The sequence below is a fragment of the Sebastes fasciatus genome, chromosome 23 (assembly GCF_043250625.1).
Source record: "Sebastes fasciatus isolate fSebFas1 chromosome 23, fSebFas1.pri, whole genome shotgun sequence".
Lineage (NCBI taxonomy): Eukaryota > Metazoa > Chordata > Actinopteri > Perciformes > Sebastidae > Sebastes > Sebastes fasciatus.
The window spans coordinates 5,544,043-5,570,695 of NC_133817.1; the positions used below are offsets into that span (position 1 = coordinate 5,544,043).

The 26,653-nt window shown below is 41.4% G+C and overlaps 3 protein-coding genes and 1 long non-coding RNA gene across 4 annotated transcripts in view; 2 read left to right on the forward strand and 2 right to left on the reverse strand.

Moving 5' to 3' along the window:
- coa6 (cytochrome c oxidase assembly factor 6) overlaps window positions 1-26,653 on the forward strand; it is a 189,822-nt gene that overhangs the window by 3,608 nt on the left and 159,561 nt on the right. The gene's annotated exons all lie outside the window — the stretch shown is intronic.
- LOC141761763 (uncharacterized) lies at window positions 93-19,622 on the reverse strand. The gene is made up of 2 exons (XR_012592634.1): window positions 18,959-19,622; window positions 93-722 (listed from the first exon to the last, which is right to left on the reverse strand). It is a non-coding gene; the product is annotated as an uncharacterized LOC141761763 (long non-coding RNA).
- On the reverse strand, window positions 883-18,493 carry slc13a4 (solute carrier family 13 member 4). Its single transcript, XM_074625359.1, has 16 exons — window positions 18,293-18,493; window positions 10,168-10,296; window positions 8,346-8,482; window positions 8,067-8,242; window positions 7,783-7,846; window positions 7,364-7,403; window positions 7,176-7,265; window positions 6,892-7,076; window positions 5,636-5,755; window positions 5,273-5,374; window positions 4,797-4,902; window positions 4,508-4,607; window positions 3,762-3,871; window positions 3,378-3,539; window positions 2,625-2,762; window positions 883-2,387 (listed from the first exon to the last, which is right to left on the reverse strand). Exons 1-16 carry the CDS (start codon window positions 18,479-18,481, stop codon window positions 2,250-2,252), a joined length of 1,986 nt encoding a protein of 661 aa, XP_074481460.1. The 5' UTR covers window positions 18,482-18,493; the 3' UTR covers window positions 883-2,249.
- LOC141761756 (uncharacterized) overlaps window positions 18,344-26,653 on the forward strand; it is a 30,931-nt gene continuing 22,621 nt past the window's right edge. The window contains exon 1 of the mRNA XM_074625364.1: window positions 18,344-18,484. The gene's annotated coding sequence lies outside the window, so the exon portion shown is untranslated. The remainder of the gene's footprint in view (window positions 18,485-26,653) is intronic.

The window sequence follows — 26,653 nt, forward strand, 5'->3', positions numbered from 1 at the left end:
ACTCACTCTCTTCTTTAAAAGGCTTTGGATGCTGCATTCAATAATAACTCAGAACTTTGAGGGACTTTTGCAGCCTCCCAAATCTGCGTTTCTTTTTAGCGTTCACATGCCAGGAGAAAACAACGTCACACCTCCTGGGTGACCACAAATAAGGACCAAACATGGTCATCCTGTTGCTTAACATGCTAATGTAACAAATCTGTGTTTTTGTGATAATTACAGGAGCTATTGATTCTTAATAAAGGCATTTTCTATCTGCTGAATAACACAGAATTCAATTTTCAAGATGATATTTGCATAACTCAGGACCTCAGCTAGTAACATTTCATTCATAATCTAATTATGAACATTTCAGATGTATTCAATGTGACCAAAAGAGAAAAAACAGCATCTGACAAACAGGCTGAATACAAATAAGTAATTACGGAGAGCATATCTGAATCAAAAGCACCGGACTGAATACACAGAATAATGGCAGGAGTGTGTCCAACCTCTCAGGAAAAGCTACAAGGAAAAGGAAAGCTCAAAAATCAAGTTACCATAAAATAAGTCCACCACATCTGGGACTTTTTATACCTTACATATAGTACAGCTTACATTCTTTATATTGTAATTGTATCAAGTAAAAGCGTATGTCTGAGAAATAGCACAGTGAAAAAGAAATTACACTCCTGCTTTCCATAATTTAAAGAGGACCTATTGTGCTTATTTTCAGGTTCATACTTGTATTTTGGGTTTCTACCAGATCATGTTTACATTTTTACTTTACTAGCTGCTAGGCGGGTAATATGCAAATGTATTACTTGGTGACATCACCACGTTACAGAAGAAAAGGCGGGATTTCAAGTGAGGTGTTTCAGGACCAGTGTTTCGGTGGGGGAGACTAACTCTCTTTGGCATTGACTTTGGGCTTTGTAAATTTGCAGACCTTTCACATGCACAAAAAAAACTATATAACACACTAAAGGAAAGGGAGAAAGCACAATAGGTCCTCTTTAAGGAGGATTGTAGTAAACCGAGCTTCTCTGAGATTACAGCGAGGCACTAACACGGTCAAGGTTGGAGGTCTGAGTCGTGCTAAAAGTGTAGTATGACAGGTATGGTAAAACAAGGCACTAGCGGTACTGCAATGTGCTTGTTCAGAGTTCACAGTATGACGATAGAGCACAAAATCAGCTTCAGAAACTTTGGTTAAAGACATCAGGCACATATTAAAGGTGCAGTGTGTAGGATCTGGCGGCATCTAGCGGAACCGAAACGACTCTTGTGTGTCGCCAAGCGTGTAGGAGAACTACGGTGACAGTAGAAACATGGCGACCGACTCCGTACGTAGATAAACGCGGCTCATTCTAAGGTAACGAAAATCTTATTTTAGGTGATTATACACTAAAGAAAACATACTTATTACTATATTCTATTCTATTTCTGTCAATAGATTCCCCCTAAATGCCACACACTGTTCCTTTAAGAGGCCACAAGCTTTTACCTCTTTAAAAACAGATCATATAAGACGTATCACATCATAAGATATTGGGTAAATCTGAAAGGCTTGACAGCAAGTAGCTCTATGTATACAGTACTTTATCAGCCGTAGTAGAAGCCTCTTTTCGTGCATTTATGTTGCTTTAATACCGCAGTCAGTAAAAAATCCTCTCAGCAAAGCCCGACGTGTTGCAGTGCATGTGATCCGGTTAAAGAGCGACACATGTAAGTGCAGCAGAAGTTCAGCAAGCATGCAGTAAAAAGAGGCTTACCTACAATGGCCATGTAGCTTATTTCTATCAACTAATCCACGAAAAAAAGGCACGATGTGGCTCTGAAAAACTTATCATTGTTTGTATTCTAACAAAATATCAGTTTCCTGATCACCACAAATATGTTTTGTAGTTTTATCTTCAGTGATTTGGTGAAAACAGAATCTCCATTAAACTTTGTTAATGGAGGTTTAAAAAAAAGTTTTTGCTGGAGGTCAGAGCTCCACACGGCGGCCACTTTGACATTCTGCATTACTCGTAACGCCCCCCTCGTGGCCAATAAAAATCAAATCATTACATCTAAGCAACAGGTAATGGTTTTCTGCTCTCCTCTTCTTCTCCTCTTCCAGGTCCAGTTTAATCCGTCTCAGAAAGGGCTGAACTCTGAGCAAGAACGTCCTCTTGACGTCATTTTCTTATTGTCTTTCTTTTTCAGAAACACAGCCCCATCTCTTTCTGTCTTTCAGTGATTCGTTCCCCCACCCCAACAGGGGGTTATAAGCTCCCGGTGACGTTCCTGGTCACCGCCCAGACTGGGAACTCATTCAGGTTGAAGAGGGGAACACCCCACGTGGAGATGGCCAACATCACCACCGCCACGCCGATCAGGTTCACCCCGAAGCCGGCTTTCACCTGGAGGAGAGGAAGAGGAAAAGGGACGTGGTGATATGTTAAAAAAAATGAATATCAGAATAAGGTTCATCAAGAGTTAAGAGTGAAAGACTTTCATCCTTCTGATTACGTAAAACAACTTTGACACGCTGTACTCTGGAGCCTTTTGACGGTGCAGGTGCAGACAGAGCATGTGACAGTGTGTGTGACTGTGTGTGTGTATGTGTGTGTGTGTGTGTGTGACTGTGTGTGTCGTACCATGTCGCTGATCTTCACGTGGCCGTAACTGAAGACGATGGCGTTGGGGGGGTTCCCCACTGGAAGCATGACCCCGAATGACACGCACATGGTGGACGGGATCAGAGTGTGGAGCGGGTTGATACGCAGAGTCTCCGACTGGAAGGAGGGAAGTGGGCGAGGAGACAACGTGTAGAGTCAGCCTTTTTTCACATCAAACTCGGTGAAATAAGAGTTTATTTTGCGCCAAACGAGAGTTGATGATTGTTGGAAAGACTAACGACAACAGTATTGATGAGTTTTATTTTGTTTCTGTCAAGTTTGAATGAAGTGTTTTACAATGCTACGCCACTAGAACAGCTGATCTCAACATAAACAAATACACGTGGATTGATGGAATGATGACGCAAGTGTACTCGGGTACAGAACAACTTTACTAATGTGAAAACTGAACGGAGAGGGGGGTCAATCGTACTCTGGCACGGTACGGATCAATCGTACCTAATGTGAAAACGCACTTGAGGGGGGAAGCCATCCCAAGTCTGAATTATTGTCAGTGCTTTTTTACCTGTTTGGTATCTCCAAACTTACAGAGAGGTGAAAAAAACAGACCCTTCCAAACCCTCAAACCCAGCACTTCCTCCAGATTCTTTGCACACATTGATAGGTACAGTATTGGAGGACCAGGTATTGGAGGACCAGGTATTGGAGGACCAGGTATTGGAAGACCAGGTATCGTGAGTAACTGCGTGTGAAGCAATGTGTGTGTCGTACCAGCGCTGACAGGATGGGCAGGAAGACGGTGAGGGTTGCCGGGTTGGAGGCGAACTCTGTGACCGCTGACACCAGCAGGCAGGCCAGCAGGGTGACGGCCCACGGAGGAAGACCACTCATGGGCTCCAGCTGTCTGCCGATCCACACCGACAGGCCTGACACCTGCACACACACAAACACAGACAAAACACATGTGAGCATCCTCAAAGGGCACGGTCGGTCTCTCACCCTCAGGACCTAAAGTCCTTTATCTAAATCAGACAGACAGACAGTATCACAACATCTGAACTCATCTATAAGCTCCCCTGACCTCCATGAGGTAACCTGAGGCTAAACTTGAAGATAAAAATGGCTCAACAACACATACAATCACATGCATCGTACCTTGCAACCAGCAGCCAGTGCATAGCCTCCTCCCACAAGGATGACGATCTCCCACGGCATCAGTCTCTGGAAGTCCTTCCAGGTGATCATGGGAGCCAGCGGGTCGGACTCTGAACCACAGAGAAAATGTCAATACAGAATGCTAAATATGCTATATATATATATATATATATATATATATATATATATATAGTTTATGTGTTTACCTCTCTGTGTGTTTAACATCATGAAGACAAATGGCTTGCAGCTGTTTGCATGCCTGAACTACATCTGTGTCTCTTATACAGGTTATGGTGTTCAGAGGTTTGTGGTCTGACAGCACTAAAGCACAATACATGTCAGACTTTTCCAGTGATTTTTCAAACTGTTGCACAACCGTAGAAAAACAACATCGTCTGAAGTTGAGCTGTCTCTCTGACCCGCTGAACCTGCAGCGTAAATCAACCTGCGCAGGCCGCTAACAGACAGCAACAGCTGTTTGGAGCAGGACGAGGAGACTGGGCATCTGACTTGTGTCTCAACTTTGTCACAAATGTTGTGATAACAAGAATATTACAATGGTTGTGGCTGAGTTATGAATTTGAGGTGGACAAAGATTTCTAAAGTACTCATTTTGAATAAAGCCAAAAATATAGTATATCCCTTTATTATGTTTTTTTTCTCTTTTTTAGCCGGCCCGAGGAGATAAACTAAATCTAGTACAGCTATATCAAAAGCTGCCAGTTGGATGAACACACGGTCCTGACCTGTGTTCCTACAGCTGGAGGAGGAGAAGGGTCGCCTGGCAGGGATGAGGAAGAGCAAGAAGCCCAGAAGGACAGACACGGTCGCATCGGTCCTGTAGCCCTTTCTGGAGCGGGGAAACACCAATAGATATAACACAGATATAATAGATGCAGAGGAAGAAGATCTAGTTGCCATAAACTTCAATGTGAAGTGTTCTCATGGTGCAGATTCTACGTGTATCTCGGTCTGCGTGACGCTCGGTTAGTGATGACAACACCAATTGTGGTGTGTCGCAACATTACGTGGTACGTACTTCTCAAAAAGAGACGTCCAGCCGGGCACGAAACCGGGCTCCCTGGTGAACCACAGCAGAGTCATCAGGACGAAGAAAACAGCGGTCACCACCTCTGGGTAGCTGGGACACACAGAAACCACAAAAAGCATATGAGCAACAATTACATGAGTGATAACACGATTGTGCCACAATGTCATGCCTGGGTGTGTGAGTAAGACACACACAAAAACACACAGGCTATGGCCAAAAGTCTGAAGTTGTTTATTGGGAATGGGATGTTTAGCTGAACATTTTTGCAGATTAATGATGTAAAAATCCAGAATTGTCCCATGGATTTCTGTAGCTAAGACCAACTCCAAATGGTCTTCCTTCCTGGTGTGTTAATGTTGTTTTTCAGTCACAGGAATTGACCAAATTCCATAAATAAAACCTGTAAAAGTCCAGCGACATCCAGTCAAGGAGAGCAAGGACAAAGACACCAGACACACACCTGATGGGTCCCAGTTTGACGTACTCCTCTTGGATCCTCCTCTCTGACATCATCTCTCTCCTGGTTTTGCGCTTCTTACTCAACGAGCATGTTTCCCTGAAGCTGAACACGCACAACAAGAACGACAACATCAGCCACACGGCGACCGACCTGACACACACCACCTCTGTTTATCCAACCTGCAGCAACAGGTCACCAAAAGACGCCAACGTGGCTCAACGGCGGACAGACAGAGAGGGATTATCATGAGTCTATAATGATCAGATGCATTACTCCTGCCCAGCAGGTAATATATATGCACACACCACCATAATCACACTGTATCTGTATACACACACCCCAGGCACACGCACACACACTCACTTGCAGCCAAGGAAGAGGACGTGCAGCCACAGCCAGGTGAGGACCAGCATGATGATGGCGATGGGGAAGCTGAAGATGAACCACGTGCCGAAGTTTATCACCTTTGCATCTGGATAACGACTGAAAAGACAAACAGAGACAGAGTTAGGTTAAAGGTAGGGTTGGTAATGTTGAGAAACTAGCAAAGTACGCTAGATTTAAAAAAATGATCCAACTGAAAAACCCAGTTCAGTGTTGCCAACTCTTTTCCGATGAAAGTAGCGAGCAGCACTACTGTAGCTCCAAAAGTCTCTAAATCTAGCGATAAAGTTGCCAAGTCAAAGCCACCGAAAAATTAACTTCCAAGGCCTACCACTACCTATGGTTTGTGTATTCCCTCGAAAGCGCTTCACAGACAGCAGGGGCCACAAGGGTCAACGTCTTGTCGACGCTCACCGTCAAAGTCACCGTCGGTGTGAGGCAACGTGAGGAAATGTTTGCACAGATGAAAGTCAAGCTTGTTATCTTGGATTGTATAAAGAAAAGAAACCCGTGGCGTCAGAGGGGTCAGAATCAGAGTCTGTGCAGAGTGCCAGTGGTCATTCGTCCTCGGTGCACTTTAAGCTCTAACAGTCTCCGCTGTCGTGTCATTCAAAGCTGTGCAGGTGATAAAGCGTGTTTGCTCAGACATGCTTCGCCGAGCTCTCCGCTGTATGGACACTAAGCGGGGTAAAGGTGACATTCAAAGATGATGATTGTACAGAAACTAACTTCCTTCAATAAACCTCAGTGATGCGTCGCCTTCAATTACTTTGTTTCGGTTGATTTATATGGAAGAAAGGAGGAAAGAAAAGGGACACTGAAACTGTCTAATTGCAGTAAAGCAATACTGCAAAACCAGTGATGTAGCGCTAGTTTTAAAGGGCGGGTCCATCTGCGTTCTGCGTTTCTTTTTCAAATGGAAACGCATGTTTGGATCGCTGTTCCTTTGTAACATCACTTTAGGATTATAAGTACTACTGCACACACAAACCCACACATGCAGAATCAAAATCTGACCTTTGTCCAACAAGCTGCGACATGAAGGAGGCCATTCTGTCGGGCTTAGTGCTGCGGCTGGAGGAAATCCGCTCTGTTAGGACTGGCGGGGGCTGATTAGTTTGATCTCAGACCCTGTGAGCACCGCAGACACTGATTTAACGTGTCTACAGGAGCTAATACCGGACCAAAACACCTGTCTGATGTCAACCCCAGAGTGTGTGTGCACGTGCACCTACGTGTTAAACTGCTCAGCGAAGATGAGGTTGGTCGACGTGCCGGTGATGGTGATGAGGCCGCCGATTGTCGCGGCGTAGGTGATGCTGAGCGACAGGCATTTACAGATCATGTGGTCCCTCTTGGTGGGATACTGGGAGTCTCTCCTGGCCCTCACCCGCTTCACGTTTGGGATTTCGATCGCAACCTGAGAGAGAGAGCGAGGAGAATATCGTAAAATGAGTCCACCTGTTCAACATCTAGGTGTCCTCCTGTGTGAGTGAGTGTGTGTGTGTGTGTTGCTCACCTGTGGCAGCAGCTGTCCGTTGGTGTGCCTGACGTACTCCTGGGTGGTGATTGGCTTTAGAGCCAAACCGTTCACCTCCACAGTCTGCACCTGAGAACAAAAAGAGAGAGAGAGAGTTTACTTACATCATATAACTGCTAATTATTTGACTTCTGTCCACTCAGCGAAAAATCCTTCGTGTGTCTCACCTCGCTTAGTATAGAGAGCTCCCGTTTAGCGCAGTTGCCGCTGGAGGGAGAAGAGAAGAGAAAATTAAGACTTCACAATAACAAAAGGTGCCGGTTACTATTACAATAAACATATCTGAGCAAGTAACATTTGCTTTTTACAGCTGTTAAAGTTAACGCGATACTAACTCGTTAACGTATATTAGTTTTAACGCCATTCATTTCTTTAACACATTAAAACAACTTGCGATTTTTAGGCTGTAGCCGGCTCAGTTTTAAAGCCAGAGTGAAGATACTGGCAACTCATTAAACTATAAAACCTAAGGAATCCATCGGTACCAACCATGTCATACTACGACATACGAAAAGGGGGCTAAATAATACATAGATATTGACCTCACACCCAGTGCAACAGTATATGCTCTCACACACACACGTACCTGTTGTTGCGATAGAGCAGCTCCAGCTGGTTTTTGTCCAGGTTCTCTTCTTTTTCTGAGACAGCTGTAGACAACAACATTCATCATCAGCCCGTCACAGGAGATAAGATCTATTGCTCTGCTACAGATGGACATATTTTTGAGTTTGAGTAGTAGTATACAGTCTAGTGAGGGTGTAAGCGTTGCTATCAACATCTGTTTAATGTCAATGTTTTTTTCTTTTTGCAAAGAAGCTTTTATAGTTCAGTGACCTCCTCTCCCCGTGGTGACGGAGCCAGACGTACCGCTGTCGTCCTCGGGGGCCTCGGCGGTCTCGGAGTCGGCGTGGCCATCGGCCAGGCCCGTGCAGATCAGCTGCTGCAGGACGGCCTCGGCTATGGGCATCACCATGGCCGTGGTGGACGTGTTGCTGAGCCACATGGACAGAAACACCGTGCAGCACATGAAGCCCAGCACCAACCTGGAGGAGAGAGAGGGGGGGACATGGAATGATGATGTGTGTGTTCAGGATTTGATGCGTTGTTATGATATGATGTGAAAGTGTGTGTGTGTTTGCTGCTCACATGCCAGGCTTGGCCCCCGCAATCATCACCATGCGCAGGGCGATGCGTTTGTGCAGGTTCCACTTCTCTATCGAGGCCGCCAGGCAGATGACTCCCATCAGCAGCAGAGTGGTGTCTTTGCAGTACTCCGCTGCCACCTGAACACACACAAAGAGGCACGTTTTTAAAATAAAAGTTTGTATAGTTCAGACAGGAAGGAGCGATGGGGCCTTTTGCTTTCCCCTTCTTCACCCACTTCACTCTTCGTTCGTTTGGATCAACACTTACTGTACAGTTTCCCGTTTGTTCTTTCTAATCTGCCCCACTTCCCACCCGCAGGTTTCATGGCCTCACAGCTTTATGTAAGCTTGTGTCTCCTCACCTCTCACCTAAAACCTGCTGCACTTCCTCCTGCTGGACATTTTTTACACATGGCTCCTTTGCACTCTCTTTCTCTGTCATTTCCATGTACAACACAGCAGAGTAACACAGCAAATAAACTAAATAGGATGCAACGTAATGCTTTTAACTCCCCTCCTCTCTTCTTCATAAGTAAAACTCACGTAAAAGTGCAACTTTTTAGACCAGTGGTTCCCAACCTGGGGTCCAAGACCTTTAGTTGTATGTACTATACCTAGTAATGTACTATACAGGCATTCATTTGGGAAAGTGTGGGTGTTAGGGGAGTACGATAATAAACTGAAAACGTTGCATAAAGCTCTCTGCTAGCATATTTACAGAACACCATCACAAGAGGCTTATAGAGCGGTGTTAACAGGCAGCTTTGTCACTGTTTGTCAATGCGATTTGGTTATATGAGGTGTACAGCTCACTTTTTATGTAATGTCTGATAAGAAAGGTGAAGAAGAGGAGGGGGGTGAGTTTAATGGAGAGGAAAGTTGTGTTGTCTGCTGCTCTCGTCATCAGTCGAAACCAATCAAAATCATAACCAGGATGCAGACTTGGCGGTGAGGGACGATGGTGGTAAAGTGTCTGAGTGGCATGTATTCAAACATCAGAGGGATAATGATGATGAGTACGAGGTTAATGGGGTTACGAAACCTTTACAGCTGAGCGGCGGCGCCTCGGCTTTACACTGACACGTAACACAATAAGTAACACTGCATCGTTAAACCCTCATATGCATCCAAGAAACCTCTCACAAAAGCACACAGACACATGCAGGTGGGTCTGAGTTCTTGAAATATACTTTGGCCTTTCACCCATTTCTTCCATTTCATCCGTGTACACTGTACAGCAATCTGATCAGCTGACTACCAGCACAGTAACATGTGTTATAACCAGATATCCCGGCATCGCTGGTTCCCAGCATTGCTGTTAATCCCTACATGGTTTAGCTCTAATAAGTGTTTCTCTCACTTTCCCCCCTTTAGAGAGACAAATGTTGGCACACTACAGAGTTTCCCCTTCATACCTTTATTCTTCTCAAAACCCAAAGATTTAAGATTTACATCACTAGGATTATCTAGATTAAGGTCAGTAGAGTTTATTATTGGCTATATATAGCCTACACACTTCAATGAAACTATAAATCAGACCGGCAATACGTAACGTAAAAATAGGCTTGAATGACCATCACGCCCCCTTTTGGGGGAAAACAATACCGTGTCCCTCATAGATGGTAACAGAGTAAAAAGAAGAAGTTGAAGCATGTTTCCAAACTTCTACTTTAAACAATCGATAATAGTAATAGTAATAACGCAAAATGAAACCCAGAACGTACCTTTGTGTCTGACTGTATACTAAACTACAATTCCCATTCCCTATAGACTTTGTGATATAGTTAGCACTATAACTACATACTGTAAATATAGAGACTCACCTCGCTGGACTTGAGTACCCCAAAGAGCGGGTAGAGGAAGGCGGGTACCAGAGCAGCAGCACCCAGAGGAACGGCCTCAGACACCCAGTAGACGGCTGTCACCATCAGCACGTACGCACAGCATGCCTCCTGTTAGTGGAAAACACAAAGGGAGGAACAATTAATGCTTCCGACCAGATAAGACATAGTCGTTTTTTATACTTACCATGAAAAGCAGATATATTATTCAGACATTGCATTTACTTCCCAACAAGTCGTTGCCAGGCACTGACCGTCGATCTCAACCATTTACCCGTTTTTTCCACACAAACTGGAAAAAACCCAGAGATACCACAAAGATATCAACGTCGTTTTACTGTTGGCTCACAAGCCTTGTTAGAAGTGGGAACCGAACGTCAGATATCTTCCACAGAGATAAACAAAACATTCATTTTGGACCCGCCTAATTTTTAAAAAATGATTAATTCACATCATAATATTTTTTTTCAGGAAAAGCCCGACTTTTTTGTGGCATTTTTCTAAACGCTCTGTGGATGTATTTTTTATTTATTTTTTTATATTCGTCTACATAAAAATTGTATCAATAAGACCTTTAACTATCTCCTTTGTATTTATCGGACAGATTTGACAGTGTTAGCAATAACGTTTTTGTGAGATTAGTATGATGTGTGTGTGGTTTATACTCAGAATCCAACCGGGCTGCATACACATACTTTCCCCCCCTTCTCTCTCACACACACATTGATGTTGCATTAATCTGGTAATAGTTATATAATATCGACATACCAGCCCTTCACACCGCCCTATTGCAACACCAGCGGGCTTAGAGACACGCTCTCCAACCTTAAAAACTAAAGAGGAATCTCGTGACATTTCTTAAGTCCTTTCATTAACCTTTTACACCACTCAAAGGACAGTTTTAAACACCTAATTCAAGGATGCGTCTTTACAGTTGACATACAAGTTGTAGAAAAATATTGTCCGCAAGGTTACAAACTTAATCCCCTTTTTTTTCTCGAGATTGTTTTCATTTATGCAATTTACAGTTCGTAATTAGAGTCGTTTATAAACTATCTCCCACATGCTGTGAGCTTGTACTACTTTTACGTAAGCAGAACATTCAGTATAACATCTAGCAAGCAACAGGTCAGTTAATCTCAAATTAATAAACCCAGAGGGGAGGAGAATTAGCCACAGGGCTTCAGGATGAAGCATGCCCAGACCTGCTCAGACCTCACAGGCATTCAAAACATGGCTTTTACAGAAATCAGTGGGTGACATTGTTAGGACCCTTTCTGCATCTCTGCTGTCTGCTATTTCAATTAGGGCTGACAATCGATTAATTGGAGATTCGTGGGTACCCATAGAACCCATTTTCATTTACATATCTTGAGGTCAGAGGTCAAGGGACCCCTTTGAAAATGGCCATGCCAGTTTTTCCTCGCCAAAATTTAGCGTAACTTTGGAGTGCAGCCTTCTCCACGACAAGCTAGCTACAACCGAAAAAGCGCAAGTTGCAAACAGGTGTAACTTTCACTATGTTCACCATCTTTGCTTATATTTCCTTATTAGAAATAAACACAATGTGCAGCTGAGGAGGCTGATGGGAATGTTATTAGTTTTGCAGGTATTGGGATCACCAATGTTGCTTTTATCAGCTGTGGCTCGGTATTGGTTGGTTTGGCTTTCATGGCACTAGGCTGTCACTCCAACGGGACAGCATGCATTCCTTTTTGAATGACTTACTGCAGATTTAACTCGGCAAGAGGAAAAGGGCATTTCCAGCCACAGCTGTTGGATTAGGCTGAGAACAGACGAGGTGTTTGGGTTCATAATCAAAGAAGGCCTCACCAAAAGGAAATGTTACAACAACTTAAATCCTCCCAGGACACATGCAAACTTCACAAAGAGAGAATGTGGTAAAAAGAAAAATAAACAAAAGGCAAACTGTGTATTTCTCCATTCACACTGAGAAGAGTGGAAAGAGGAAAAGAGAGCTGACTTAAGGGAAGTCAAATGGACAGATAAAAATGACTAAACAAACTCAGATGGTGATGGGCTGATTCAGCAGTCACTGATCATTGACTATTGGTCTCTGTTTATCAGAAGATAGTTTCCACACAAGGACTAGACCTTCTATCAGATCCTCAAACATCCATCTGTGCTTTTTTTTCTTTGTTCAAGTTAGAGACAAAGTGCTGGGTAAGCAGAGAGACAGCAATAACTGAGTCGCTGATGTGACCTCCGAGATAACCAGACTGAGACGTGGCAATGAGCAGAAGTCAATACATGCTGCTGTTCTAATGGAAGAAAGACGTGTTTGCTTTGAGGTCAAACCTGATATTGGTGTATTTGTAAAAAGGTTTCAGATTCTAGTACTTGCAGAGCAGAGCGATTCACAATTTATTTTAATACATTGTACCTTGAACATGAAAAAGTCAAATCTTTTCACCCTACCTGGAGATTCCTTTCACTGACATTTTTGGAGAAATAGTGGATGACAGAGTGGCAACAGCTGCTGCGACAAGCACGGAAATTCAAGGATTTAAAAAAGGAAAAAATGTAGGCGAAAGTTCACTTGATTTTCTGAGGCTGTAAGAATGTGATGTCGGGTGGCTGAGGTGAAAGAGACAATGTTTGTGTGTTTCTGCAGGCTGCACTAGAGGAAGAGATCTGAGTCCTAACAAAGAACATACATTGCTAAGAAGTGAAAGTCAATTATACGTATGATTCCATTGCAACGCCAGCGCCCAGCAGCAGACCTGCGCCTCTGCTATTTTGGACTGTAATCGAGTCGACTAGTATGGTTGACTACCGTAATGATGCCAGTAAAACGTCCGCCTAAAAAGTGCCGTACAAAAGTAAAACAAAATAATTTCTATTCTATTGTCATAATTTGAATGTCTCTACCGAAATGGTCTGTGTTGAACAATGAAAATATTAGAAATATGCATACTATTACAACTATTTACTTACTTACTTACTCAGGATAAATGGACGTTAGAAAAATCCAGCACACAGATTTTGAGAGCAATCTCAAACTAGATATAAATGTCCAAAATAGATGTCCAATAGACCACAGAACATGAATGTATGAAAGCATACAAATCCATTAAATTCTGTTTATGTCATGCTACTAGCGCTACTAGCTACTGGCCGATAGCCGGTTGTTTGGGAACAGAGACGTTAATACATTCCACCACGGTACAGGCTGACAGCATACAGCCCATGGGTGTATTATAAGATAATAAAAGTGATGAATTACAGCCAATATATCCATTATCTGGCAAGAAGCTGGCAGAACCGGTTACGTCATATAAGCGTGCAGGGCGGTGCAGTCCTGTGGATCTGACGCACGTTCGGAAAATAACTCTGGATTCAGACATTAGTTAATTCTACAACTTTTAGGACATAATGATTTAAATGAAGGGCTATTTAAGTGTTCGAAATGGGAAGTTGATTTACCTAAAAATGAAAAATACTCTGATTTACAGACGTCTCTTTATACAGCCATGGCTATGGACCCATTGGCGTTTTCAGTCCAAAATGGCAGCAGCGCTACCGCAGCACCATCTAGCACCGGAGTTTTGCCTCTTTGCTTCTATACTCTTTGGCCCTAATTGGGCTTTCTGGAACAATTGCATCTTTCCTATGACTTTCCATTTCATACTGACAAAATGTAATTACATATCAATGCGTCTGGCTGGCAGATATTTGACGGTATTAACTAGTTTCAATCAGATGAGAGCGACCATTTCCTTTGAAATCTGACAGTTTTACAGCTGACAGGCCAATTTCTGTCTCAACACATGACAGAAGCCCATTGATTGACTCATCAGCTCTCTGTTATCTGTTATCTTTAGGAAATACAGATGATTGGTATTTAAAGCCAAACAAACGGTGACTTAAGGGAGATTAGGTCACAGTTGAAATCTCTATAGTCAGTGAACCAATCAGCAGAGGGCTAAATGGGATTTTAAACTGACTGACAGATAACATAAACACACAGCCAATCTGTTTTATGCAGACAGACAGATACTAAACCAACATCACAAATAAAAGCAAACACACACTTAGCGCTTAGTAAAGCCTTAAAATCAGGAGACCTTATCTATTTTTGTCAAATAAAGTGAGATGTGATAAACAATAACTACAAGAGGAAAAGTCAAGGGATGAACAATGTCAAGAGGATTCATCATCTGGGGATATGAATGTCTGTACAAAACAGTTGTTGAGTCAGTCAGGACCAAAGTGGTGGATCTACTTTATAGCTCTTAGTTTATATGGGGATGCAAAATGGCAACGAGCATTGTGCATATCTGCCATTGGCTTTGAATTTCTGTGCAGCCTCTCTCCCTCCGTCTCTGACCTGGCCTGACTGCATCCAACCGATGTTCTGTTTTGCTGCAGCTGGACACAGTACCACTTCAAAACACACACACACACACACACACTCTGGCTCCAAACCACATCCAAGTCACATTCTTGACACAGTCTGGGGTCCCCACTGTCGTAAGGACGCCACGTGGGGGCCCGAAATCCAGCGTGGTGGTCGGCGATTATATAACTTAATTGCTCGGATTGTTTTCTTTCTTTTTCTTTGTAGTGGAGTTTTTGTTCTCTTGTTCTTTCTTGGCCTCATCCTGCGCCACCTTTACTCGCGCCAAACATCCACCGGTCCTGACATAACAGCAAGGCTCCTGGGCGACGGAGCCGATCGGCCGGTGGACAACTCGTGAGCACAACAACAGTTCTTTTGAATATTAATGATGTTACGAGAAAACACAAAAACCTGTGACACGGAGGGGCTCATTTATAATACATGGACACACACCTGTCGCCATTCGCACTGTTATTGCTTGAGATGGGGGTTCTTTAGCAACTAGCAAGTGTTGAAAAAACATGACGAAAGTGAATATTAATGATTAGTGTTAATAAACAAGTGACTGCACGTTTATTTATTACAATGTCTTAGCATGCTATAAGCCTTTTTTTTGTGTTTGACACAAATTTGGACCTATAGTCTCCGTTTGAGCCACTGCTTCACAGCAATAAGCATCAGTTTCTCTGGAAAAATAAAATATTTTCTAAACCTTTATCAAGTTGCATCTGTATTTTCTAATCCAGGTAGCTGGAAATAACATATGTCGCTGCTCTTTATGTAAATCACAAAAAATTATATTTTTGTATGAAAGTATAAAATTAGGGCTGCAACTAACTAATTATTTTCATTGCTGATTAATCCGTCGATTATTTTCTTGATTAATTGATTAGTTGTTTGGTCTATGAAGTGTCAGAAAATGGTGAAAAATGTTGATGAGTGTTTCTCAAAGCCCAAGATGATGATCTCAAATGTCTTGTTTTGTCTACAACTCAAAAGATATTCAGTTTACTGTCATAGAGGAAGATAGAAACCAGAAAATATTTACATTTAAGAAGCTGGAATCAGAGAATTTAGACTTTTTTTTCTTAAAAAAAATTTAATAGTTGACAACTAATCAAATTAATTGTTGCAGCTAAATTCAAAATAAAAGAAACAAACAACACTAATAAAACTGATGATACATTCTTTAATTTTGGACTAGAGAAAACAAGTTAAAAATCCGTATCACTGAGCAACAGACTGAATATTTTTTCTTCCGGATACTTAAAACAGTCTTTTGAGGGATCTGGAAATAATAAGAACAGCTGCAAGTGCTGTCGTGTGTGTTGTGTTGTGGTGTTTTCAAAGACTGAAGAGATTTTTGCAGAGAAACTGACCCTTCAGTGCTGTGACGTGAATATGTGAAGTCCACATTAGCCCCAGTTTGTGCCATTCAAGCATTTGTTTGTCATTTACCGGAGAAAATCAAAGTCCAGTCAAACTTTTTCTCAGGATCTGATATGTGCCTTTGACCTGGCATGAGAGCATGTTGACGTGATCACGCAGGTCTGAGCCTCACTAAAACACGAGCCTGTCTAAATCCCACAAATCCAACATAAAATCCTCATCCTCATTCAAAATCCTGAAAGTTTGACACAACAGAAGAATTTACCAAACTGCTACAGAGACATTTAATCCAGAGTCAAAATGATCAGGTCACTTTAGTTTATAAGAAATACACGACAAGAAGAAGAATGAGTTTTTGTGCAACTCTCATCTCATCTGACATTTCTACACATAATCAACAAATCTTTTCTAATTTTACTCTAAAAGGTGAATTCTTGTGGATTTATGCAGATTGAGGTAATCCTATTGTTTCCACTGCAATTTCACTTGACCTTTCCTGAGCTACGAGGCAGAATAAGACCGATTTCTCCTCCTTTTCGATGGCTGTCACAGAAGACAATCCAGCTGAGCACGAGCCTGTATGAGTGTCAAGTTGTCCACTCAGTTGTCCTCTCTCTGTCCCCCTCTCTCTGATCTCCATCTCATCAACATGTCGCGACGTCTCCCCTCCACACACATACAGCTCAGCTGATGATGGGACAGCTCGGGGACAAGCATTCATCAAGACAGACAGTGTGCCTTTTGATTGATTCTCTCACTGTGTGTCACACACACACACACACACACACACACACACACACACACACACACACACACACATGCGCACACACTAAAATCCCAGGCCAGTGAAGGCATTAGCAGCAACCAGGACGAACAGATCAACTGGATGTTTTGTTTACTGCTGTATCGGCTGTTTTCTAGGTATTTATGTGGTTTGTTGATATATTTAATAATGACTAACTAAATAGCATTTTTAAAAGTGTTTAAATAAAAATCAATATTGGTATAAACAGCATGTATGGTACTTTAATATATGTTGTTTTTGCTATTGTTGTAGTACATTAATCACTTATAATATTCTTATAAGATTTGTGGTACTCGGGAAGCTATTTCGTCTTATTATTATCATTATTATATATTATTATATCTCCTATATCTTTGAAAGGTTTGTTTATCCATGGTACTCTACTCTTTATTTTATGTTTATTTTTTGTTTATAGCTTATATTGTATATTGGTAAAATTTAAATTTCTTTATTCTTATTTTATTCTAACATTTTTAACTATTCTATTGTTATTTTTACTGCTTATTTGCACCAACAAACCAAAGCAAATTCCTAGTGTATACCTGATACCCCTGACAATAAACAAGATTCTGATTCTTAATATTAACAATTTACTGACTTTGTCTCACTTATGATAATGTTCTTAATTTCTAATGTAATAGCAATACATTTCCCTTACAGTAACCTGTAGTTTAAGTAATTTAAACTCCCTTAAATTCTACCATAAAAGTTGTACTGTATCATGCTCTTATTTTGAAAATCATGCCTTTCTGGTTAACTTTCTTCCCTGTTTATAATAATACAATTTTATTTTAATTTAATATATTGCGTTTGCTATTGTTGTTGTATCACTGGTACATTAATCACGTATAATATTCTTATAAGATTTATGGATCTCAGGAAGCTATTTCTAGTGTTTTTGTCTTATAAAATTATTATTATATATTATTATATCTCCTATATCTTTGAATTGTTTGTTTATCCATGGTACTCAATATGGACAGATAATGTTCTTAGTTTCCAATATAATAGCAATAAATTTCCCTTACAGTGACCTGTAGTTTAAATATGTTTGCCCCTTAAATTCTACCATAAAATTGTACTGTATCGTGCTCTTATTTTGAAAATCATGCCTTTCTTGTTAACTTTCTTTCCAGTTTATAATATATAGCATTTTTAAAGTGTTTAAATAAAAAACAATATTGGTATGAAAAGCATTTATGGTACTTTAATGTATGTTGTTTTTGCTATTGTTGTAGTACATTACTCACTTATAAAATTCTGATATTGTGATTTTGATTTTGTCTTATAAAATTATTATTATTATTATTATATATTATTAAATCTGATATATCTTTGAAATGTTTGTTAATCCATGGTACTTGATATGGACAATTTACTGACTTTGTCTCACTTAATTTCCAATATAATAGCAATACATTTCCCTTACAGTGACCTGTAGTTTAACTATTTTTGTGCTCTTATTTTGAAAATCATGCCTTTCTGGTTAACTTTCTGTCCTTTTTTATAATAAAACAAAATAATAATATATATTTTTTGCTTGTACTCACGCTGGTGGGGTGGATGAGTGGTAATGGAAGCAGAAACAGAGGGATGAACACCACAACGATCAGCTTCCTGGCCTTCCACAGCTTCCTGAACAGATCCATCCTGGCTGCTGCAGCCTCAAGCCTCATGGAAGAGAGAAGCTCTCCTTGGAGCGAGTAAAGTTCTGCTTTTGGCTTTGCGCTTTTAGGCATGAGGTGAGTGAACTTGCTTTTCCAAATCTGAACTTTACTTCCACCCTGTTGGAATCTGGTGCCATGTACTCACTCTGCACTCACTCTGCACCCTCTGCAGTCCCTCTCCTCTCCTCCTCTGTTTGGTTGATGCTGGTTGAGGCATCAGGTGAAGGAGGCTGCAGGCACATTTATGAGCCTTGGATAGGTATGCTAATTAATCACTGCTTCTCCCCACCCTCTCTGGCTCTGTATCGACCAATCAGAACTGAGTAAAGTTTGCACAAGGGGCGTGCATGCATCCTGAGGTTTTTGCAGTAAAACTCTTGCAAGAATGTAATCAGACTAAGAGGGAAATAATGAGGGACATAATATTAGAATAGTAGGGATGCAATATAAAATGGAAAATGTAATTCTGCAGGGATGTATAATTATAATAACTACAATAACACAGAATACTTTAAAGGTCCCATATTATGCTCATTTTCAGGTTCGCACTTGTATTTTGTGTTTCTACTAGAACATGTTTACATGCTGTAATGTTAAAAAAAACACTTTATTTTCCTCGTAGGAATTCTTTACACACCCACCAGGTTGACACAGTGAAACAAACAGAGCCGAGGCCAGAATGGGACCCACTTAGTCGAGGCTGCAGTCACACACTGCCCTCTAGAGGATTCACTGAGGTGGTGCACACTGGTGCAGCTCCCAGATAGGAGCCAGGCCTAATGGCAATATTTACATGAAACAGGTCACCTGAAAAAAAGCATATGCCTCTGTTTCCTCCAGTGCTCCTAACAGCATCTTCAAGATTTCACAGACCGGAGGAAAACAAGCAGTAAAAAGAGAGCCATGAGGAGGAGCAGAAGTCTAGTTCTCTCTCAGAACACTTGAATTACAATATGCTGAAAGGTTATTATGACATTTTTGCCCAATGATGCCAAATATCTACTGTCATTTTCTGTTTAGTTAAAAAAAAAAGTCCATAAAGTTACATTTTCCTGCCAGGAGCAGAAGACCTCGGTCAGAAGTTACAAAACACCTTAAAGGTCCCATATTGTAAAAAGTGAGATTTTCAGGTCTTTTATATTATAAAGCAGGTTTAAGTGCTAAATAAATACTGTGAAAGTATCAAAACGCCCAATATACGGAGAAATACACACAGCCCGTATCCAGTAATTGTGTGTTTGAAACAAGCCGTTAGGATTTCTGTCCATTTGTGATGTCATAAATATACAATATATGGACCATAACATGGTTTTAAACGTAAACATTCTAAATGTGTCCCAGTTTATTTCCTGTTGCAGTGTATGTGAATAACATCAGCTGACAGGAAGTAAACATGGACCCAAGCTGTTGCCTAGCAATGCAATTCCGCTGCAATTCTGTTGAAATGCACTAAAACGGAGTGTTTCAGACGGAGGGTAAATACAGGTATATTCAAGCAGACAGCATGAGGAAAATAATGTGTTGTTTGAACATTAAAGCATGTAAACATGTTCTAGTAGAAACCCAAGATACAAGTATGAACCTGAAAATGAGCATGATATGTCCCCTTTAAAACACATAGAGTGTTACATTAAAGCAGCGTATTCAAAACCATGCGTAGGGCCATCACACGATAGAAATTCATTCATGCTGTATGCAACATTTAAACTCACCAACAGCTTTTCCTTCATTGTGTAATGAGGATTAATTCTTAGCTTCTACATCCAGCGAGCAAAAATCCCACCCCTGGCCGCCTGCTAAAAGCAAGGGAGACATTTCAAGGGATTATCCACTCAATCTACTGTAATGTGTGAAAATGGAAAAGAAGAAGAAGTGGGATTTGTTACAATTATAATGACAAATAAATGAAGGAAATGTGCTATTTTATGCTGAAATATTGTTTAAATTAAACAACACACCCGTGTAAATGTGAGCACTAAAGGCTTCTGACTAATAATTTATAGCTCCACAAATTAAGTTATTTGTTGTGTGTGTTTGTTTGTCTCCTCTTCATTGAACCTTTGAGCTCACGTAATCCAATCACTGTTGGCTAATTCTCGCTAAACCTCTTTAAGTCTTAAACTGTGTAAGACTTTGTCAATGGCTTCACACTTCACACAGAGTTCCCACTGTGTGTGTGTGTGTGTGTGTGTGTGTGTGTGTGTGTGTGCAGTGCTATAGAACTGTCACTCAGTCTCATTACCACAGATAGTATGGAGGGTTAGAAGTGACAAAACATACCATAAAAGTGCAATGTACGTGGTAAAATCTATTTTCTGTTTCAAACAGTAACAGTATTTGTCTAAGTGTAAGTCACGCTAGGCCATCGTGTCTAGACCGACAGCTGCCCCGCGGAGCCTCTCAGCAGGTGAAGTTAGTCAATTCCGTCATTTGGCAGGTGTCCGTTTGTCCTTTTGCCCCTCCCTCTGGTTTTGATTGGATTAGAGTCTGGCTGGTGGCTTCGGTGACTCTGCAGGGTTACGGTTGCTGCCAGGTACTCGTAACGGTTTGACAGGATTTTGGAAACTAAAGAGCCAGATATTTCCCGAAGTAGATGTAGAGACCAAAACAGAGCTAAAGGAGAGTGAATATTGTTGCTCTCTGTCTGCTGAAGGTGTAAATAAGCAATTGTCTGCTAACACATTGGCCATAATTTAAAGGGTCACTTGGGTTTTTTCCAACCTGGACTCTATTTCTAACAGGGGACAAAATTTTTTCGTAACGATAGACCGTCTACTATCTTGGAAAGACCACATCGAATGTGTCTGCAAAAGGACAAAACAAAGAATTTATTTTCTCCGCTGCCTTAGGTCTTTTGGGGCAAGTAGACAAATTCTTCTTTTGTTATTTACTTCTGTAATTATGAGTGTTCTACAGTATTTTAATACTGCAGGTGTCTGTCCACCACTTTAAAGTCAAAACTGCTCCACCAAACGAAAAACAGCTCAAAGATTGTAGTTCTGCTCCGGAAACGAAATTGAAGGCGAAAAAAAATCACAGTTTTTTGCCCTGGACTTTTAACCTTCCAAAAGGCACAACTAGACAACACTGTCAACCATCAGACCAAATTTGAAGTTCCTAAGTTAAATAGTTTCCGAGTTCTGCTCCAGAAGGACGGACACGTGGAGCGCTATATACCCCCGACTACGTTGTCGCGGCGGTATAATAACAATCAGAGCCTTAAGACACTTATCATTGTACAATATACTACAATCAGCATAAATCACTAAACATGCATACATTAGACTGTAAGCTATAGTATCTTCTCACACGAGCTGGTTAGTCTGAGGCGGAGCTGTCCGGTCTGCTGTGGTGCTGAATCCTGTTCATGAGCATCAGCTTGTTTTACTTTGCCCAAATCCCAAATATCCAAAGTAAGAGTTGGGCTACAGTCAGGAGAATAATCATAATCCTCAATAGGGATGCACCAATCTGACTTTTTTAGTCCTGATACCGATAGTGTCTTGTATGTGCAAGGCAAAATCAGGGGCTTGACTTAAACATTGCTTTCCTAACTTTGTAAAGTTAGGAACTCCCTCTGATGTGGACTTTGGGCTTTGTAATTTTGCAGACATTTTACATGCACAAAAAACTATATAACACACTAAAAGAAAGGGGAAAAGCATGATAGGTCCCCTTTAATATGTAAGGTGCATGGGGAGAGAAATGAAGATCAAGTTGCGATATCACCTAATAACCACAAGATGGTGTTGCACACTTCCCCAGCGAATGACATATACTGCTTTTATTTTATGTAAATACTGAACAAGCTTTGGTTCTTGAGACTAAAAAGACTTCTCACTGTCACACATTGTAATTCAATGAATTGCTATTAGGCTCTAATTATATACAAATTTACATATTTTTAAAAATATTTTTTGATTTACTTTTGCTCTTTTATCCTTCCATTTTTGTTTTTAAATATTTTATTAAAAATGTTTTTTTTGTCAAGGTCACACATTCTTATCATTTCTAAGTTTTTTAATTTAGGCTTTTTAGCACTCTGTTGATGTTGCTGATGGAAGAGAGGAATCCGTTCCCCCTCTGGATTACAGTTTAGTGAAAGGACCTGAAATGTAAATAGAAAACGTGGTGCCAGATTGCAGCGAACTCTGACCTCAGATTAGGAATCGCATCCAAAACGCATAGAACAACACAAATACACTTCAGATTGGCAACCAAATATGAGTCTGCTGTTCAGCAGCACCACAGTCTTTTAACCTTCAGCCTTCACAGAGGCAAGATGATTAGGCTTTCATCAGTTTTTCTAAATGCATATTCCTAATATTTTTCATCTGTTTTATTTCAGTTCAAATTTAGTTGGTTTTGTAATTTTTAAGCTTTGTAAATCCTCTTTTTCCCCTTAGTTTCAGCATGGTTAATATGCACTGTGAAAGGTGAAATATGAACATTTAGGAGTTCAGACGTCATCCTGCTGCTGCCCTCTCATTGACCTTTCTTGGCACAAGACCGACCAATCACTTTCTTACTATCGACTCTTACTGCAGCCAGGTCCCCACAGCGTAGATCAAGTGGCAGATCAGACGAGCTCCAGGGGTCCCAAAGTCTCCTGGCCTCACACACAGTGTCACTGCCCCTTTATCTGTCCAACTGCTTATTTCTAATCTGCCACTGCTGCTCGCCTCCCAAATTAACGTCAAAGCTGCAGGGAGCCACCCAAAGCTCGGATCTTCACTCAAATCCTCAGAGTACAGATTTACAAGTAATTCAGTGTTTTTGGTCTTGTGAGTTGAGTGGTAATCTGCACGTGTGGAAACCAGAGAAGTTTAGTTTTCTCTGGTTTTATATTTTTTAACTTTCCTGTTTTTCTTCACGTCTCACCACTCCTCTTCGGCTGCTGTGATGGCCCAGTTTCCCCGGCAGAGATCGATAACTTCAAGTTATCTCATCTTTCACACTTATCTTCAGCAGTCGTTTTGAGGCTACCCTTTAATTCTCAACACCTCTAAGTCATCAGCTAGTGTGGGGAGTGCTTTCTCCTCGCAAACAAACACATAAATTATCTGTAAGGCATGTGACTTTTCTCACCAAAATAACGGCACACTGTGTTGTCAGGCTGCATCTGATTCGACTGTTATCGGGCCATTAAATAGGCGTTATCAATCGCTATAAGCACCATAGATGTGGGTCAATAGGGGCCTACTACGCCTAATACATTGTAAAAGTGAAAATGTAACTTAAAAGCAACACGTTCTAACATGTTAAACTGAATGAAAGGTCACGTTTTGAACACAAACAAAAAGGATTCTTTAGGTTTAGGCAATAAAACTACAATTTATTTAGATTTAAGCAACAAAACTACAACTTATTTAGGTTTCGGCAATAAAATACAACTTCTTTAGGTTTAGGCAACAAAACTACAACTTCTTTAGGTTTCGGCAATAAAATACAACTTCTTTAGGTTTAGGCAACAAAACTACAACTTCTTCAGGTTTAGGCAATAAAACTACAACTTCTTCAGGTTAAGGTAACAAAAATTTTTTAGTTAAGTTTAGGGAAAAACATTGTGTTTTGGGTTAAAATAACTCAACACAACTACACATTGTTGGTTTCACACGGGATGCAAATGCCGGTAACCTGGGTGAAAGTCCTGTGTTTTATGTCCCATCCATCGTCCTCGATCTCTGCCCCATATGGAGTTTCATGCTGTCTATACTACAGCAGCGGTCCCCAACCTTTTTAGCGCCAAGGACCGGTTTAACGTCAGACAATATTTTCACGGACAGGCCTTCAAGGTGTGGCGGATAAATACAACAAAATAAAATGATACGACCGGCATAAAAACAGTGGTATATTGTAAATATAATAATAAACGTGAATGCACTGTGTACTCATATGCAACTTTATTAGCAGCGTCCTCTTAACATCGCGCCAACAACATAACATGAGTATCATCCTCTCTGCCCCCTAACGCTCTCTGGTCGCTATGGTAACGTTTAAACATGCCTACAAAAATAAGATACAGATACACCACAAAAACGAATATAAAGTGCATGAAAAAATTAACTCACCATAACGCTAAATCAATGTGAGCCCTGAGCTTGTTTCTCTGCAACGAGACGGTCCCATCTAGGGGTAATAGGAGACAGTGACACCCGAAGTGTGTTGCTTATGTCCAGTCTACTCCGTAATTTAGTTTTGGTTGCTGTCACTGCAGAAAACCCCGCTTCACACAGATAGGATGTCGGAAATGGCAACAGGGTTTTCAGTGCTGTTGTGGCGATCTCAGGGTATTCTGCCGAGACTTTAATCCAGAACACCGGCAGAGTTGTTGTCTCGAACACACTTTTAAGGCCGCCGTCATTTGCGATCTCCAGCAGCTGATCTTCTTCTTGCACAGACATGCTGGATTCTCCTGGTTTGTTGACAAATGGGTCGCGGATCCATTCCTTGGCAGTTCGTGGGTCTTTTGTGGTTGGGAAGTAGCGCTCGAACTCTTTTAAAAGCAAAGACAGGTGATCGTGCACCAGCTGGGAGAATGAAGGCTCGGGCTCAGTCTCACCCAAAATCCCCGCTAATGTTTGAAACATGTCCAATATGCCTCTGTTCACGGCAAATGTCTTTAGTGGCGGGCAGAATCAATTCTTCACCAATAGTGAATGGCTTCTTAGCCTTAGCAATACGGTTAGCCACCAAGTATGATGCTCTCAGTGCACTCGCATTTGTTGATGTGGTGGCCCTCAGTAATTGCTTCTGTCCTTCTTGTTCCCGCTTTTTTCTTTCAAAATACTCCAAAGGCTTGTCTTTTAATGCAGGGTGCTTGGTCTCCAAGTGGCGAAGCAGTTTTGAAGGCTTCATTGCCTCATTAGAGAGCCGGTCGCCGCATAGTATGCAGAGCGGGCTTGGTGCGTGGGAGTCACCTGTCGCGATAAATCCATATTTTAAGTAGGACTCCTGGTATTGTCTGTTAAATGCAGCTTTCTTTTTCTTGGAAGTCGTTGGCCCTTCTTCTGTCTCTTCACTGGGCCTTTTCCCCTTCCCAAAGAAACTCTCCAAAGACGTCTGTTTTTTACTCATTTTGCTAGCTTGTGGGTTAAATTTTAGCGTTAACGTATCACTACGATGTAACGGAGAGAATCCGGTCATTTTTCAAAATAAAACATCATTCAGATTCAGATAATAAATAAAACGGAAATAATGTAAGTTATTTATTCTTTCTGTGCGGCCCGGTACCAAATGACCCACGGACCGGTACCGGTCCGCGGCCCGGGGGTTGGGGACCGCTGTACTACAGCACCTGACTTCCACTTCTGCTCCTGTCATAATTACTACGGTGGCTAGAGGTCGCTGTCGTCTTCTTTTATACCTTCTTTCAGTGATCTACCATGTGAATATATGATAAAAACCTACTAGTGGGTGTAGTACGCCCCTATTGACCCACACCTATGGGGCTTATAGCGACTGATAATGCCTATTTAATAGACTGACAACAGTCTAACTGGCTGTATGAACAGAATACTTCAGTAAGGACACTTCAAGGACGCTCCAGCAGTGGTTCCTCGTGAAGGATCATACCCCAGCTGTCCCAGGGATTGAACCAGCTGCCTTCCAGTGCTGATCCCTGCCCTTCAAATCCCCCCCCCTCCCTCTTGTTCGACCCCCGCTTCGCTTCTCTTTCTTGTCGCAGCAGGAATCAGAATCAGAAGCCCCGAGATCCCTCTGGTGCTCACAGAAAAACACTTTTAACAGATGTAGAATACTTTCAGTAAAGTATGAGGAACATGAATCCAATCAGTGAAGACGCCTCAATCTACAGTACCCCACTGTGATGCAGTAAGACCCTGAGAGTTGTTTACTGCTGCTGGTATGACGATGTTATGGCTGCAGGAGCAGGAGTTAGATGCAGTGCAGATGTACTGACAGTAATGAGTCGACTTAGTTTGGGAGCAGACAGGTCCAGAGAAGAAAGAGGCGTGAACACTAAAAATAAAATATTAAAAAATTAAGTCATGAAGGTGTGCTCTAAAAAAAACACTTAGTTTTGTAACCTTGTTTGTACCTGAAAACTCTATTTTGAAAGCTAAAGATAACTTGAACTATGTACAATAATGTCATGCTAAAATTACTAACTGAATCCCACTTGGAGACATCAGTCCAGGATCTTTTCGCTCCTGATCCTACTGTCACTAAATGATTCAGCCAACTGTAGTAGTTGAATCCTGCCCTTTCTGTTTACGGACCCTC